Genomic DNA, 16226 nt, shown 5'->3' with positions numbered 1-16226 from the left:
TTATTATTATTATTTGTGTAGCAGAAATTAATACTTTTATTCAGCAACGAAGCAGCCAATTTATCAAAAGCGACAGTAAAAATATTTGTTATTTTGAACTTTCTATTCAGCAGAGAATTCTGAAAAAAGAAAGAAACTTTTTTAAACATGGATTATAACAAGAAATGTTTCTTGAGCACCTAATTGCTGAAAATCCAGCTTTGAATCACAGTCAACTTACAAATTAAAATATATTCAAATAGAAAATATTTATTTTAAAATGTAATAATAGTTCACAATATTTGTTTGATTAGTAGTGTTTATCTCATATTACTATGGTATTACCACAATTGTGATTTGTATCACTTTATCTATTAATTACATTGCATTTCCACTCTTAATATTCACATTTATGTTCATGTTACTGTGTATTCACAAATGCTGAGTAATACTAATGAACTAAATTACTAGCAAAACTCGAATTGAATTTAGACATTGCTTTTTATTACTTTTATTTATTTTACTTTTTTGCAATAACCTCCAACCATTGTCCACACTGGCTTGTCCTCTAAATTGCCCATAGGAATATTAGGAATAAGCAAGTCTATTCCAGCATATCTGGACGGATGTATAGTCCATCACAGAGCCAACACACACACACACATTCACTCACTCCTATGGGCAATTTAGGGTCTCTAATTCACCTGACCTGCATGTCTATGGATTGTGGGGGAAACCAGAGAACCCGGAGGAACCCCGCCCAAACACGGGGAGAACATGCAAACTCCCGGGTCAGCATGGACCTCAAATGAGTCACCGTGCCCCCCTGTTGTAGTAACATGTTATATTTACAAAAAGTTTTTTTTAATTAAAATAGCTGTTTAGAGAAAAATACTCTTCTTTGAAAGCAAACATAAAAATAAGTTGTAGAAATCAACACCATTTCAGCTGTTCTCGGCAAGGATTCACAACTTGCAACAATAAAGTAACATCCTTCAACAGTGATGGCAAACGATCTGAACTGACTTACCCATGCAGAGAGGCAGCAGCAGTAACACAACGAACCAGGCTTTCATCTTGGGTCTGTGGTTTTGGAATAACTGCTGGAATCTGAACTTTTGCTCTTTTATAGGGGTGGAGACGCAGGATCACGTGTTTCAAACACACACCAAAACACAGAGTGTGCAAAGCGTAAACAGCCTTATCTCCACGGATACTTCTAGGAACACATGATGAAAGAGTGTTTTGATTACAAAGTGTACTCAAGTGTGTTAAGAAACATGAAAGTGTCTCTCATTTTATGGCCTTTTATTTAAATAATATATATTATACTATATATATATATATATATATATATATATATATATATATATATATATATATATATATATATATATATATATATATGCATACATACATACATACATGCATACATACTAAATATATAAAATACACCTTTAAGATATGACAGCCTATACTACAAGCCCATATGGAAATGTAATAGTATGTGATGCATATTGCCTTTTATAAAGAGTGATATTGCCATAAAATCTGTATAATTTAAACAAACATACATTCTCTGGGTAGATGAAGATATATAAGCTGATAAAATCCCTAAATTGTTATATGTACAGTACAATACAGTTTGTTTTTTTGTACCAACCATATGTCAACATATATATATATATGGAATGCGCGCACTTTTTTTTTTTAATGTTTTATGTTCCTTTATTATATCAACATGTATTGATTGAGTTTTAGGGTGGATATATATCTACATGTCACCTAAGTCCAAAATTAAAAATTACATATTTGTAGGGCTAGATATGTAGTTCATGTAAAAAAAGTTCTAATTTCTTATAGATTTCATATATTATGATTCATATATAATTTATATAATATATTATATAATTTACATATTATATAATTATTATGATTCATAATAATTCATATATTATTTTCATATAAACAATATCTCCAAAGTGTAGTGCAGTGTTGAAAGTTCAATGTCTTTTAAAATTCTGCCAGTTTAATGCCTACAATAACGTCTGGTAAGGGACTACAACAAGCTTCTTCCCTGGTCTGTTATGTCACAAACCCAGATAAACCTCACCCCCGGGAACACACAAAAAGGGGTGAGGCCATGCTGCGCTGCTTTAGAGAAGAGGAAGAGAAAACTAGGGGTGCATGTAAAAATCTGTGCTTATATGTATCACGATTCTGTCTTCTAACGATTCTAATGGATTCACAAGTTTCAAAACCAATGTTCTAAAGCAGCGGTTCTCAATCCTGTTTCTCGCGTCTCCCTGCTCTACATCTCTCTCTCTCTCTCTCTCTCTCTCTCTCTCTCTCTCTCTCTCTCTCATTCCGATCACAGTGGTGGTCAGTAACGGAGTAGCTTTACTTTGTTACTGTACTTAAGTACATTTTTTTCAAGTATCTGTACTATACTGGAGAAGTATTATTTTGAGTAACTTTTACTTCACTATATTCCAAAAGCATAAGATCGTATTTTTTATTTCACTACATTTCATAAAACATGTCATTACTCATTATATATCACGAGCTCCGACACACAGGAGCGGTTTCTGATTCACGAACGAACTGAGTCTTTTCAATGAACCGTTTAAATCGGATTGTAAATCACGCCAAACGGTTCGTTTACGAATTAGAATGATCTGATTGCAGCTGTTCTAGAGTCGACAACTCACTGATTCAAATGAACCGTTTAGTGCGAGTCTCCAGTGAACTGAATTCACAAATAAGAAGAACCGGGACAAACTGCTCCAACAAACTGTTCCATTAATACACTTATTTTCAAATCTTTAGACGCGCTCAAGGCGGTTTAGCGAATCACAACACACTGAGCCAGCTGACCAGTCTCAGCCCATCGTGTATTTTTGAGGGGAGGGGCTTCATAATAACAGGAAATAAATCGAGGCGTTAGTCAGAAAAGGGACAGATTGGTGTGGAATGAAGGTAAATTATGTGAAAATTAAGATTTTTTTTATTTTTTTTAATGAAGCATGAACACATGTTAGACTGCACCCAATAAACACAATCAAGCCTAGAAAAAAACTAAACAAACAAACAGTAAACCCGCCCCTTTATCTTTTTCATCGGTCAGGCATCTCAAGCTCAGTTCCTAGAAAGCCACAACCTTGCAGTTTAGGTTCAACCCTGATTAAAAGCACCTGATCCAGCTAATCAAGTCCTTCAAGCTTATTTGAAAGCCAAGGTATTGGTTTTGGATTTCTGCAGGGCTGCAGCCTAAAGCTTTCCAGGAACTGAATTTGACACCCCTGATCTACTGTATGCGAACACCACCACTCCCACTCCTGACACTTTAATGATGCATGAAGCATACAAAGACAGCTGCCGTTCACTACCTCTGTCACACTTCATTTCCCACCAGTTCACATTCCTGAGATCAACACTACGTGTGAGAACATTGTGTTTATCTGTAAACAGAACTCTTTAATGCTGTGTCATCTGGGAACGCTTCTGTTGTGGGTAATCCTGTGCTGTGAGTGATATCAGTGCATCAGTGTAAGTGAATCCAGCACATGATGATCAGATAATGAGCTGGTTGTAACTGGAAGTTAAGAAGGATATGATGTGCCTGCTGTGCTTGACATACAGACAGATGTAATGAATAATAAACATTTTCCTATGGTTATGAGAATAACAAAGCAGAACACATACCTGATACAACACAGAAAACAAGCAGCCTCTTTGAGTAAATGCCTCTGAGAAACTGCCTCTATAAAATAATATAATATAGACAGATCACCATGTGCTCTCATTTCCATATTATATGAGTCGAAAAAAGGGTAAAATGACATTCCTAATAAGTAAATTAACACTATTTACATGAATATTAAAATTTTAAATATAATAGCAATGATTATAATAAAGATTAAATAAGATTATCAAGAGTGTCAAAAGAAACCTTTCTCTCCCATGCTGTTACATTGCTGTGAATCTTTACTTGATACATATATTTAACAGTATGTATGGTATTTACTTAATGAAACTGTATCTAAATGTATTATATAGATGTTTGGCATCACACAAACACACAAAAACAAATAAATATAAAGCAATATAAATATAAGCCAATTCATAGTTTTCAAGTGACATTACACTAAACAAGTTTTTCTTCTGCTGACCACCAGTTATTTTTATGAGGTTTGCATTAAGTAATAATGTAGTAAATTCAGTATACACTTTATTGATGATACATACTTTACACAGACAAGCAGATGAACATAGTGATGTGCAATTTTTTTACTCATACCAAACATTTAGCCATGTAGCGCATTGCATTCATATTCCGGGCTCATCTGCTTGCACACAGCACGCACCATCAATAAGGCCTGTACTGAATATGATCTTTTAATATCACTGCTTTAAAGGCACTTTAAGTGTTTTCACATTAATCATTTTAGAATGGCATGCTGTTTTAAATAGAATGTTTGCCATTGGTGTTTTTTATGAATTGCAAATGGCCAAAACAAGCATTTTCTTCACATATCTTTGTTTTATTCTTCGGAGACATGATCTAAATATTAGTGGATTGGAAACAGATTGAAAATTGACAGACTTCTGATACAGTTATGGATGTTTTGCCCGCCAGGTCTTTGAAAACTATGAATAGGCTTATGAAAAGATGCTTCATATTTATGCCAGTAGTCCAAAAACAATACATTAAAGCCATGGTCATTTTGGTACTTTGTTGTATGTGACATGTATAATGTAAAGTCTATGGGATATCTTGAGAATGTTGGTATGTTCAGTCAGTTGGTTCTGGAGTGATGGTTACTGCCACCTTCACTGGCACAACTCTCAACGGCTCAGTATTACTGCCCTGCTCGCTCACACATGGAGAGAAGAAAGGAATGAGCTTTTTGGTGGGCAGACTTGAGAAGGTGTAGATATGAGTCATGTCAAGTGGGTCATAAAAGGAGATTTCCTTTTTGTTGTTGTTCAAGCAGACACGGATCCTATGTGGTTTTCTTTTCAAGCAGAGTCTAGTCCACGGTTTTGTACTGGCACTGTATTGGCCACCCTCTCTTAAAGCCAGAGTCCAAAATCCACATTCGGAGTTGACATTCAGAATGCCCTGATGGCTCACAGACTCCATCACAACACCCAAGTCCCATTTAGTCTTATTCGCCACCTCCACCTCCCAGCAGTGTACCCCTGCGTCGAGAGTTTCGTTACCCAGAACGCAAACACAGAGGTCAAAACGCTCTGGGTTATCTGGGATGTCTGACTGTAACTCTCCGTAATGTACACTGGTCAAGTCCTCAGACAGTTTTAGCCATTTCGCTGCAGTATTTGGATCCATTATTATGGGACCTGAAATGTGCAACAGTTTAAGTCCATGTAGAAAGGGTTGAAAATGCTCTTTTTCTCACAGAGTTCAATGAATCTAAGAGTGTGTTTACACTTGTAGCAGTTCTGTTCTCTTGGTTCTTTTACTTGGTTTCTTAACTCAGAATCTAAATATACATAACAAAAGCATATGGATACTGTCATAACTCATATCATGCCTGGACAGCTTTTATGATGAATATTTCAAATGGCAGCGCTCACACTTCTTCAAATTAACTGTACAAACAGAGCTATTGCTATTGTTTTAATCAAACCAAACCTGCTAAGTGTGAACACACCTTAAATGATCCTAACACTTACTGTACTGCACTTGTCCCAACATCTTCTCCCACACTTTAAACTTCAGGTTTCCCAGGTGTTTAGCGACATCTACAAGAGAATCTGGCACTAAAACTTTGGAGTCTTGAGGATTGTAAGGAACACTGCAACATAAAATTGATCTAATAATTTACATTGACGATATACCTCAACATATTCATAACAGAAGAGAACATACTGGTTTATTTAAATAACATGGATGAATATATGAGTGAATCTTAGAAAACTGTCAAGAACATTTCCAGGTTGTGTTCTCAATAAAAAATCAAATCAAATCAAAATTATTGATTCGAAACAATGTACTATTAGGGGTGTCCTTTTTTTTCAGGAATATCACAAGTCTTGATTTTATCTTTTTCATGTTGGTTTTACTGTTTTGCAAGTTGTCTGAGCAGTACAGCCAAACCAAATTCCCTATTTTTAAAATAAAGGTACAAAGGTACCTTACAAGGTAACAAAATATTGAATAATATTAATGAAGAATGGTAGATATTTAGGCCAAAGTGGGTGAAGATAAGAATATTTGTCATTAAAATTAGAATAAAGATACACACTACAAATACACATAATATACTGTATACAAATAAAACAGTCCTTTATTTTTCAGGTACGTACATTACGTGTAATTAGCAGCAGAATTCAATAAATCGTATGTGTGTGTGTGTGTGTGTGTGTGTGCGCGCAAATGTTTTCAGATACACTCTCATATTACCTGTCTGTGTAGCTTTTATAAGCCTATAAGGAATGGAGGAAACAAAAATTACAATAAATATTGCAAACTTAAATAGCATAAATTACTGAAAATATTTTTTAGAGGTAAGTGTCTTACAAGAAGCACTGCATGTTTTATCCATTATTGTCTGGTTACCTGGAGGAACTGGATATCTTCCCTTTCTAGATCTGTCTCTTTGTTTTGGATGGTGTCCGAGAAGCTGACTATTTTATTGCTGAGATCCTCCAGTTTCTCCTGCATGATTTCACATTTCATCTCTGCTTCATCTTCCAGCATCGAGATCCGTGCCGATTCCTCCAGCCGCAGGAAGTGATGCATCTGCTCAAAATCCTTTTTGATCAAATTCCTAGTGAGTTTGGTTTGTTCCTGTGGGAAAAAATTTCAGTCAGTGTATCTCATTTAATGTGACAGAAGTTACACTATGTCTCTGGTGATTGTGGTCAGTACCTTGATGAGCCGTGTTGTCCTAAGACACTCTTCCTTTTGTGTCTGGAAGGTCATTAGATCCTCCTTAAGTGGCCTTAATGAGAGCCTCACCTTTTTCTGAAGTTGGAAACTTATTAATTAAGGTTCAGGTGTGAGAACAATGCCGTATCCTACCCCCCCCCATCTAAAATCTACATTCCTTGGACCCCAAGGTAGTCATTTGTAATGGATAAAATATTATATTTTTTCTCTATTTTTCATGTGTGCTTGTTTTTGTTTACAGATATCAAGTTTTTTTATTTGTATCACATTTTCTCTCTATTTACATCGTCCTCATTCTCCTGTAGTCTGCCAGATTGTGTTTCCCAGCTATTCCCAGCACCAGTCCTGCTGCACTGTTTGTTAAGTCTTATCCTATTTGTTTTGTCTAGGATTGCATTGCTTTTCTGATGGATTATGTGTTTCTGCCTGCCAATTTATTGTAAGTGAGTCAGTATTGCTTTCATAGTTTTTAAACCCTAGTTCTCTTTCAAACATTCGTTTGGAATATCACTATGGGAATTGCCTCGGACGTGACCAATCCTGGAAGCACCAATTACACCACATCTGTCGGTTGACTCTCCAATATATACCACTGCATAACGGTCCCCACCTCATTCTCGTTCTCTTCCCCATGAAGATCTTTTGGAAGCTATCCTCAGCAGATCCTCGATGAGTGGCCGCTAAACTGTTCAGGGACGAGCCGACTTTTAGATACGTCACCGCGTTGGCTGCTATTTGGATGGGAAAATCTCTCTGTTAAAGTGAATATTTTCTTTCTGCTGTTTTTTATTTTGCATTGGGGACCAGCACATCAAGGCAGGTTCTCATTTTCTTTATTGAGAGGTTACAGCTTTTTCTATTAATATTCCCTCACGTTAAGTGGTGTATGGATTGTCACGATGTCGGAGCATTTACTGTAATAATTTGCGGTAAGACCCGTTATCGAGAGGCACGTTGTGGTGAAATTTACTGCTCCTCTGCCCTGGCTGTCAGAGCCCTAAATGCCATGTCACTGCTCACAGCATACCAAGCTGAGCTCAAGAAGGAGATGGGGAGGCAGATAGATGCTGGGTCACCCGGGAAGAGATCTACGTCATTGCAGATCTCAACCTGTGTTCATCAAGGGCTCTGTGGTTGGGCCTGATCGGCTTATCAGAAAGGGAGAAGGCAGATTTTCTCAATGCCCCAGCAGAGCCGAAAGCCCTTTTTAGAACTGCAGTGACAAATATGTGTCAGCTGTACGACTTGCACAAGAAGGATGGGGAAGTCTTTGAATCATGCCTTACCAGGAAGCCTACTGCTGGGCCACTTCAACCCATCCGTCCAGGATTTACCTCTCCTTCCAGGGGGGTCAGTCAGGGTACAGAAATCCTGACTCAAGATGGTGCTGCTGAGTCTGGTCGCCGTCCAGGTCGCTCTGCTTAGATTGTATTTTTACTTTTTTAACTACTTTTGCTTTCTCTTTTTACACACATAAACTCTGCACTGATCATTTATGACAAAGAAACACTTTTGTACATTGGATACCGCTTCACTGACTTGTTTCAGGACACTTTATTCTCCAACCCATCATGGCCAAGCCAAGCTCGGGCAAGTTATGCCTAATTTTTATCAACATGTATCCTGTCCAACCAGAGGACCAAATACACTGGATCATTGCTACACTCAGTTTAAGAATGCCTACAAAGCTCGCTCACTACCAGCTTTCGGCAAATCGGACTATGCCGCCGCTCATTCAAGATCCCCCGGTGCAGGGGGTGGTGACGTGATGGTCCGCCCACTCAGAAGCCATGCTACAGGCAGCTCTTGATGACGTAGACTGGGACATGTTCTGGGCAAGTTCATCTGATGTCAGCGAGTTCACGGATGTAGCATTAAGCTTTATAAACATGCTAGGATACAATATATATATAAGGACCTTCTCTAATCAGAAACCGTGGGTGGACAGAACAATCCGTGCACAATGAGCGAGTATAAAGCATCGTGGTATGCTCTCTGACGCGCAGTAAGAGCTGCCAAACACAGATACAGGGAACACATAGACACATTTCCAGCTAAATGACTCCTGACACATGTGGCAAGAACTAACGACCATCTGTGCATTTGGAAACAAATCCTCTGCAGAGGTGAGAGCAGTTCCGCCACTGGCTGATGAGCTAAACACTTTCTACGGCTGCTTTGAAAGCAATCAGCAGTGATCACCGTGTCGGAGGACGGGGTTCGGAGGGCACTAAAGCGAGTGAATGTCAGGTTTGTTTACATCCATCTTTAATCTCTTGTCTCTTGCTACATTAGTGGTTCCCACCTCCTTCAAAAAATCTTTCATCATTCCTGTGACTAAGAACAATAAACCCACTTGTCTGAATGACTATCGTCCAGTTGCCCTCACATCAATAGTCATGAAGGTCTTCGAGGGACTGGTTAAAAACGTCATCTGCTCCTCCATCCCAGATACTTTGGACCCTCTTCAGTTTGCCTATCGCCCAAACAGATCTACTGATGATGCCATCTCTCACATCCTGCACTCTTCTCTCACACACATTGACAGCAATAACGGGAACTATGTAAGGCTGCTATTTATAGTCTATAGCTCAGCTTTTAATACTATAGTCCCCATAAAGCTAGCTTCTAAACTCATGGACCTCGGCCTGAATTCTTCACTCTGCAACTGGATTCTTGATTTCCTCACTGGAAGACCTCAAGTGGTGAAAGCAGGCCAGTACACCTCTAACTCCATCACCCTGAATGTAGGCCTCTCCCGTTGTTTCATCATCCCTGTGACTGGATTGTGGTCTGCGCAAAGGCAAACTGTACCTTTTCAATGTTCAGTGGCAGAGGTGTGTTTTCTGCAAGAACTTTTAGATAAGGGGAGAGCCTTCTCTACCATTAAGGTTTATCTTGCTACAATTTCTGCTTGCCATGTGGGGATTGACAGGAATACTATAGGCCAACACCCGCTTGTGTGCAGGTTTATGAGGGGTGCGTGGCATCTGAACAGAATTTCTCGGGAGTATCTCTCAAAACTAACCCAGCATCTGTGCCTAAGGTGAGCGAGTCAACTTTCGCCTGTAGACAGGTGGATTTACTGGCTTTTCATCGTCCCCCATGTCCTCGCCGGAAGACGAGCAGCTTCATTGTTTGTGCCCTGTCTGTGCGTTGTGTCACTATGTTGACAGGATGTATGGATTAAGCAAAAGTAATCAGTTATTTGTTTCATGGGTTGATTCTAATAAAAGTAAACCTATTTCTCATCAGCGCCTGTCCCACTGGCTGGTGGAAGCTAATATATGTTGTTATAATAGCATGGGTCTAAGTCCTACAGAGGGGCTGAAGGCTCATAGTGCCCGTGGGTTAGCCACCTCGTGGAGGGCAAGGTATCTCACCACACTGCCCTCCTTGCGGTAGCACGGGAAAGAGATAAGCTGAGAATGAAGTGGGGACCGTCATGCAGTGGTCTATACTAGGGAGGCAAGGGTCGTGATTGGTCTGTCAACTGACAGACGTGGTGTAATTGGTATTTCCAGGATTGGTAACACCTGAGGCGATTCCCATTGTGAGATACCTTACTAATTTTATCAGAGAACCGGGGTTACATAAGTAACCTAAAGTTTCCGGTCCTGCCTGCATTTGTTTATTGGCTGGAAGAACCTTTTTTTCTGTTTTACCTGCCTTTCCTGCCATTCACTGTTTTGTTAAACATATGTCTGCAAATGTTTCACATTTATTTTTCAATATATAGTCATTTTTTATACTTTTGAAGTTTTAAGTTACAGCATAATACAATTAACTACAAAAACGGTAACCCTTTAGAATACTTTTCCATTTGATAACGTAGGTAAGTAATATGAACTAAGTTTACCTAATACCTATTAGCTGAGTAAACCCGCCTCTATTTCGTGAACTTGAACGCCATTGGCGGGCAAATTGTCTCCAGCAAGATTTCATAAGGCTTCAGTAGATTTGAGAAAGGAGGGGATAACCCCAAAGTGTATCATCCCCTTCTCTCAGGGAACAGAGGTTATATTATGTAGGTCGCAAGAGACATTTCATGTTTCAAACAGAGATGGCGATAGAGAGGCAAAAGTTACATACCTCAGCTTTAACTAATAGGACATTATTTTAAAGTGACAAAAATAAATAAATAAATAAAATCCTCATGCTTTGACCCTTTAAACAGTTTTGAGGATGCAAAATACACAAATACACTTGTTTTTACTACAGAACCGTTGCAGCTTGATTTAGTGTACTTACAATAATAATCACCGCATAAGCGTCTATATGCTTGAAATGTAATATTTTACAAGACCTTAAGTTCTTGGACAGCTTCCTCCAGTGGAATAATTTGATGGTCCTTGTGCTTCTTAGATCGCTGACAAACCATACACAAAGCCTCCTGGTCATCCTCGCAAAAGAAGAAGAATCTCTTTTTATGCACACTACAGCGCTCCTCAGGACTCTGTGTTGATTCCGTCTCTTGACTCTCTTCCATGGATTGTTCTGTCCTTTCTAAACTAGACTGTTGCCTGACTCGAAAACTCTCCACTATGTTCCTCAGAACCAGACTAGCTGGAGGCCTTTCACTGAGACATGGCGTCCTACAAACAGGGCATACTCTTTTGAACTGACCGTTCCAGCAGTTGTCAATGCATGTCTTGCAGAAACTATGGCTGCATTCCAGAACCACAGGGTTGGTGAAGAGCTCAAAGCACACAGGGCAGTGCAGATCTTCTTCTGAAAATGAAGCTTGGTAGGCCATCTCAGTAGGTTTTCTTTTCAAAATCTTTCCAAGGTTGGGTTGAGGTCTCTGGTGTGCGCTGCGGAATAATGTTACTTTCATTTTCTCCCAAGTCGTTGAAACCTCAGTGGTTTAAGAATGCTGTTTAGCAGGTAAAACTAAATAAACAAGTAGATCCCAAACAAAAGTGATAACCTGAGTAACACTGATTGTTGCTAACATATATTTCCCTTTTTTTTTGTTCTGAACATGGTATACTGTAAAACATGAACATGTTTTATAAACATAAATGTGCAATTAAATTCAGCCTGGTATATTTTGTTCGTTTGAAGGTTATTAATATATAAAAAGGAGAGGACCATATCCTCATTTGTTTGTGATTATTATGGCCCTTTATATATTCTCATATGTGATCTAGAAGTTAATACAATGTTTTTCTAGTCCTGAATGCATGAAGATGTCTCCTCATACTAAAATGACTTCCTGTGTGTCAACATGTTTTGTGACAGGTTCCATCTTAGCTATGTTCCCTTAGTGTTTGTCATTTCATTTATTACCACTAGAGAGTGCACATTCCACAAAAGTGGGCAATCAAAACAGTCTTTATTTATTTATTTATTTATTTATTTATTTTCTTTATGAAAACACGAGCTTTTATCATATACCATGACTGATAAATGTATATCAACATAATGCATACTTTAAGCAATAATGTATCTAAGTGGCCCTGGAAAAGAATGTTTACTGTTATGTGTTATTATTATTATTATTATAAAAAAAATACATTTCTATTTTGCTACCTTTTTTCATTTTAATGACATTTTGTATTGACTACTGTTCCAGAATAGAAGCACGGTCCATTTAATACGTGCTGCGTGTCTTTGTGTCAATCATTCACCCCTCTAATTTTGAAAAATACATTCTCAAAAACACCCACACTCAAAATTACAGTGTCTAGCCAAACTAAAATCCATACGAGTTCCTTATTCCTTCAGTATAATATAATTCATTTTTAGTTGTTCACTCCAGAAACATTTCTCCAATAATCTGCAGTTACACTGATCATTTTGCAGTGTGAAATTAGTAAAATGGAAGACTCATAATTTATACCAGATGATTATCTCTGAGTCTGGCCCGAGAGTATAAAAATAGGCCACATTCTGACAGTGGAGTTAAGGTCATTCCTGTCATCTGTTCAATTTCATCTGAAAAGCTGTATCCATCCTGCTCTACTTTCCACTGAGTGGAAACCCCTATGTGTGTGTGTCTGAATTTCTGATAGCCAGCAGGTATTTGAGTGATGATTGTGTGAGGAGATGTCTGATTAGAAGAATGTTGCAATCAGTAAAATGCTGCAGAAGTAGTTTAGTCCAGCTTCTATCACAGAGGGAACCAAACAAGTGTGTGCTTCAGTGTGTAGAGCCAGCTGTCAATCATGTACGAGTGCCGATGCAGTCTTTCACTCCTCAGCAGGATGAGGGACAGATTAAGTGTGCCCAATGCATACTGACACCATGTGCTCACACCTCCATTACCACTAGAAAAAATAAAATAAAATAAATCTGCCACCACATAAATTGCAGCTTGCATCAAACCCAAACAATTTCTGCAAAATACCAATTAAAATGTTAATATCAGCTGCTCATTACAAAGGGACGACATGCGCAGGCAGTGTATTAAAATAATGCTAGCTCTGTTTTATGAAGTGTAGGGTTAGCAAAGAAACAAATTGTTATTATTATTAATATTTATTTATTTTTGTGAATTTGCTCTTCAGAGTTGTTTTCTATAGGTGGTTATTATTCATTTTGGCAATGACCCTATAATGGGATCTTATGCCTCATTAAACAAACTCAAGCTCAATTCAGTCGTTTTGATAATTATGGCACACTATGGCTCATCTTTAAAAAACAAAAAAACAAGGTTTTCTTATTGTGTGATTTAGTCCCACATTAGGTCCATTACAATGTCTGTAAACAATTTGATGCCTCACCCCTGTACCCTTACAAAGAGAGTTTCAATTCAAGCGAAGCAGAAGTGGGGAATCTGAAAATAAGGCTGATGGCTTTTTGTCATGCTTTTCCAGTTATATGAGTCACAGGATTTTAATGGCAGGGACTCATTGGAACGAAGCTCTTGTGTTCCCCACAGGGGAGATATTTTCAATACTTTGAGTCCAGGAAATACAATCATCTTGGAGCTGAAGTGTATCAGACCCGAACCAGACAAATTAAAGAGTCGATCAGGACTGTGGTTGAAGCACGAGCCGAATTCCTCAGAAAGGCAACAGGATGTTGTAATTCATTCCTAGTGCCACAAGTAAGAAACAAGTTAACCATCCAACCAACTCTTTCACAGAACAGCTTTCAACATTAACACCATTAGAACAATTACTGACAATTTCAATTCGGAGAAGAGATTGTCAAATTTGGGGCAAGTAATCAAGATGCAACGCCGGACATCACATGTAAACCCATGCGAGTAATACACAAGATGCTTGGATTGACTTCCCCCCACCTAGCAGAACCAGACTGAAATTCCTAAGGGGACCTCTTAAGCTCTGGTCTCCACAGAAATCTTTATATCAGAGAATGGCACAGTCTTTTCTAGATATAAAATATATGTAACCCACACATTTGACTATCATGTTATAATCACTAATTGTGTAGGTCTTTTAATATCTATTGGATAGCTTAAGGATACATATTCATGTTTAGTGTGTACGTGTTTGAATCTGTTAGCTTGAAACAGTCCTCCTGACCATCAGTTATTTGTCAAATGTATCATATTCTTGTTATAGGAATCATGTCCAAAATTAGACCCTGCAAAAGCGAGAAAATGTGGACCACATACTTAATGAGATATCATATGATTTATGATACCCCAAGAGCAAAGAAAATATCTGATCGGTCAAGACAACATTTGAGGTGTGGCCAACAGGCCAGTTTAAATACTCAAGACACCATCAAATTTTGCTTTTAGCTTTGCTTCTGCTATTAGTCATGCCTGCTTTTAGTTTGCTTTTAGCCATCACTGTTAGCGTTCTTGAAGCGCGGTTCTATCGTGCTTCGGCCTGCACGACTGCTGCTATTTAGCCACGATGAGAAGAAACACCACCTAGTCTCGTCAAACTTTACTTCTGTTCTTTTACTTTAGTTTCTTTTCCATTTGAGAGTTTTGTGTTCTGAGTTAAGTTTTGTCTCCAAGTCTGACCTCGAGTGTCCGTTCAACTTCAACCAGCCCACACAACTCCGCGTCTTCAGCCAACGGCCAACCACAGGCTTCCCAAGACGTCACTTCAGCGACTACTGAACTTCCAGGCAATCAGCGACATCGGGATACCCCTTTCAACAACAACAAAGGGGACTCCATTTTCACAGGAAACGCTAGTAACTTTACCTCTAGACTGTGACCTTGTATCTAATATAATTTTAACTTTCGATCTTCCTGCTACTTGTGTTTATGTGTGAGTGCATGCGTTTACATGTTAGATTAGTTTATGTCTTAGATTTATCTAATACAGCTTTATTCATATTGAAAAGAGAAGTATCTTGTGTTTTATGCTTACAAGTTAATGTCTTAAACTGTTACTGTGCTAATTAATAGTGTTTACACTATAGTTCAGATTTGATGTTAAACGGCTCGTTCAATGAATCGCAGGGCGTCTCAGTGATCAGCCGTGAAACAGTGATTCTGTTCAAATTCCCTTTAAAATCTTACATGATTCCCTTTGAGCTAAATTGACCTGTTTCCCTTACTGAGAAACCACCATCCTCCCACAAATCTTAAAGAGTGCTTATATGATCAAAAGCCATTTTCCCTAAAAAGTGGACAAACTCATTTAGATCAAAGGTTGATTTATAACACATTTATTATTGATTAATAAACACATGTCAACTTTTACAGTTTTGTTCACATGAAAACATTACACATTAATAGGTGTTTTACTGCCATTTGTGTGTAGATTTAATTTATTGTTCTACTAGATCCAGACCTTCAATCTTAAAATATGAAAATACTGACATGAATAAAAACTGTAAAACTGTAAATAAAAAAAAACAAAATATGTCACACTCAACAATCATTCTAATAATAATTTTAAAAAGTTACAATGTATTTACCAAAAACGTGAAAGTGAAGTAAAAGAAAATGTTAAGAAAACAAATAAAAACCGAGGTAAATATCTTTTATGAACAGAATATTTTCATTGTGTATCATTTCCAGTTAAACTGAAAATGAGTCAACTCTTGTTAATGGTTGACAATGTTAATGTTTTTGGTTTTGGCAGACTAGATCTGCTATGCATTTTGCATACATAAGATCCTGTAGCAGATTTAGACAGGTGGAGCTGGGGGAGGTGGAGGATTTCACTGTTGATATAATGACTGAATTTGCCTGCAATATATTGGATAATGTTAGTGGACAACTTGATAAGCTGGTTAGATTGTGGATTTTTAGAAATAAAAAGTGTTCATAGTAGAAACGGCCAGTTAAAATTTTGTGAGTACACACTTTCCACTGCTATCTCGATAATTCAGTAAGTGGGCGATATCAAATGTTACCTGTGTGGCATCTCCAAGAGGCCTTGCAGTG

The 16226-nt window shown here is 38.0% G+C and overlaps 1 protein-coding gene across 1 annotated transcript; it reads right to left on the bottom strand.

Annotated features, from left to right (window-relative positions):
• Positions 1-4672: 4672 nt before the first annotated feature.
• Positions 4673-6931, bottom strand: LOC128026616 (zinc-binding protein A33-like). Its single transcript, XM_052613856.1, has 5 exons — positions 6878-6931; positions 6566-6796; positions 6410-6432; positions 5680-5801; positions 4673-5343 (listed from the first exon to the last, which is right to left on the bottom strand). Exons 1-5 carry the CDS (start codon positions 6929-6931, stop codon positions 4775-4777), a joined length of 999 nt encoding a protein of 332 aa, XP_052469816.1. The 3' UTR covers positions 4673-4774.
• Positions 6932-16226: the final 9295 nt, after the last annotated feature.

The sequence above is a fragment of the Carassius gibelio genome, chromosome A13 (assembly GCF_023724105.1).
Source record: "Carassius gibelio isolate Cgi1373 ecotype wild population from Czech Republic chromosome A13, carGib1.2-hapl.c, whole genome shotgun sequence".
Taxonomy (NCBI): domain Eukaryota; kingdom Metazoa; phylum Chordata; class Actinopteri; order Cypriniformes; family Cyprinidae; genus Carassius; species Carassius gibelio.
The sequence above is the reverse complement of the archived record's forward strand: the minus strand, read 5'-3'. Positions and strand labels throughout refer to the sequence as shown.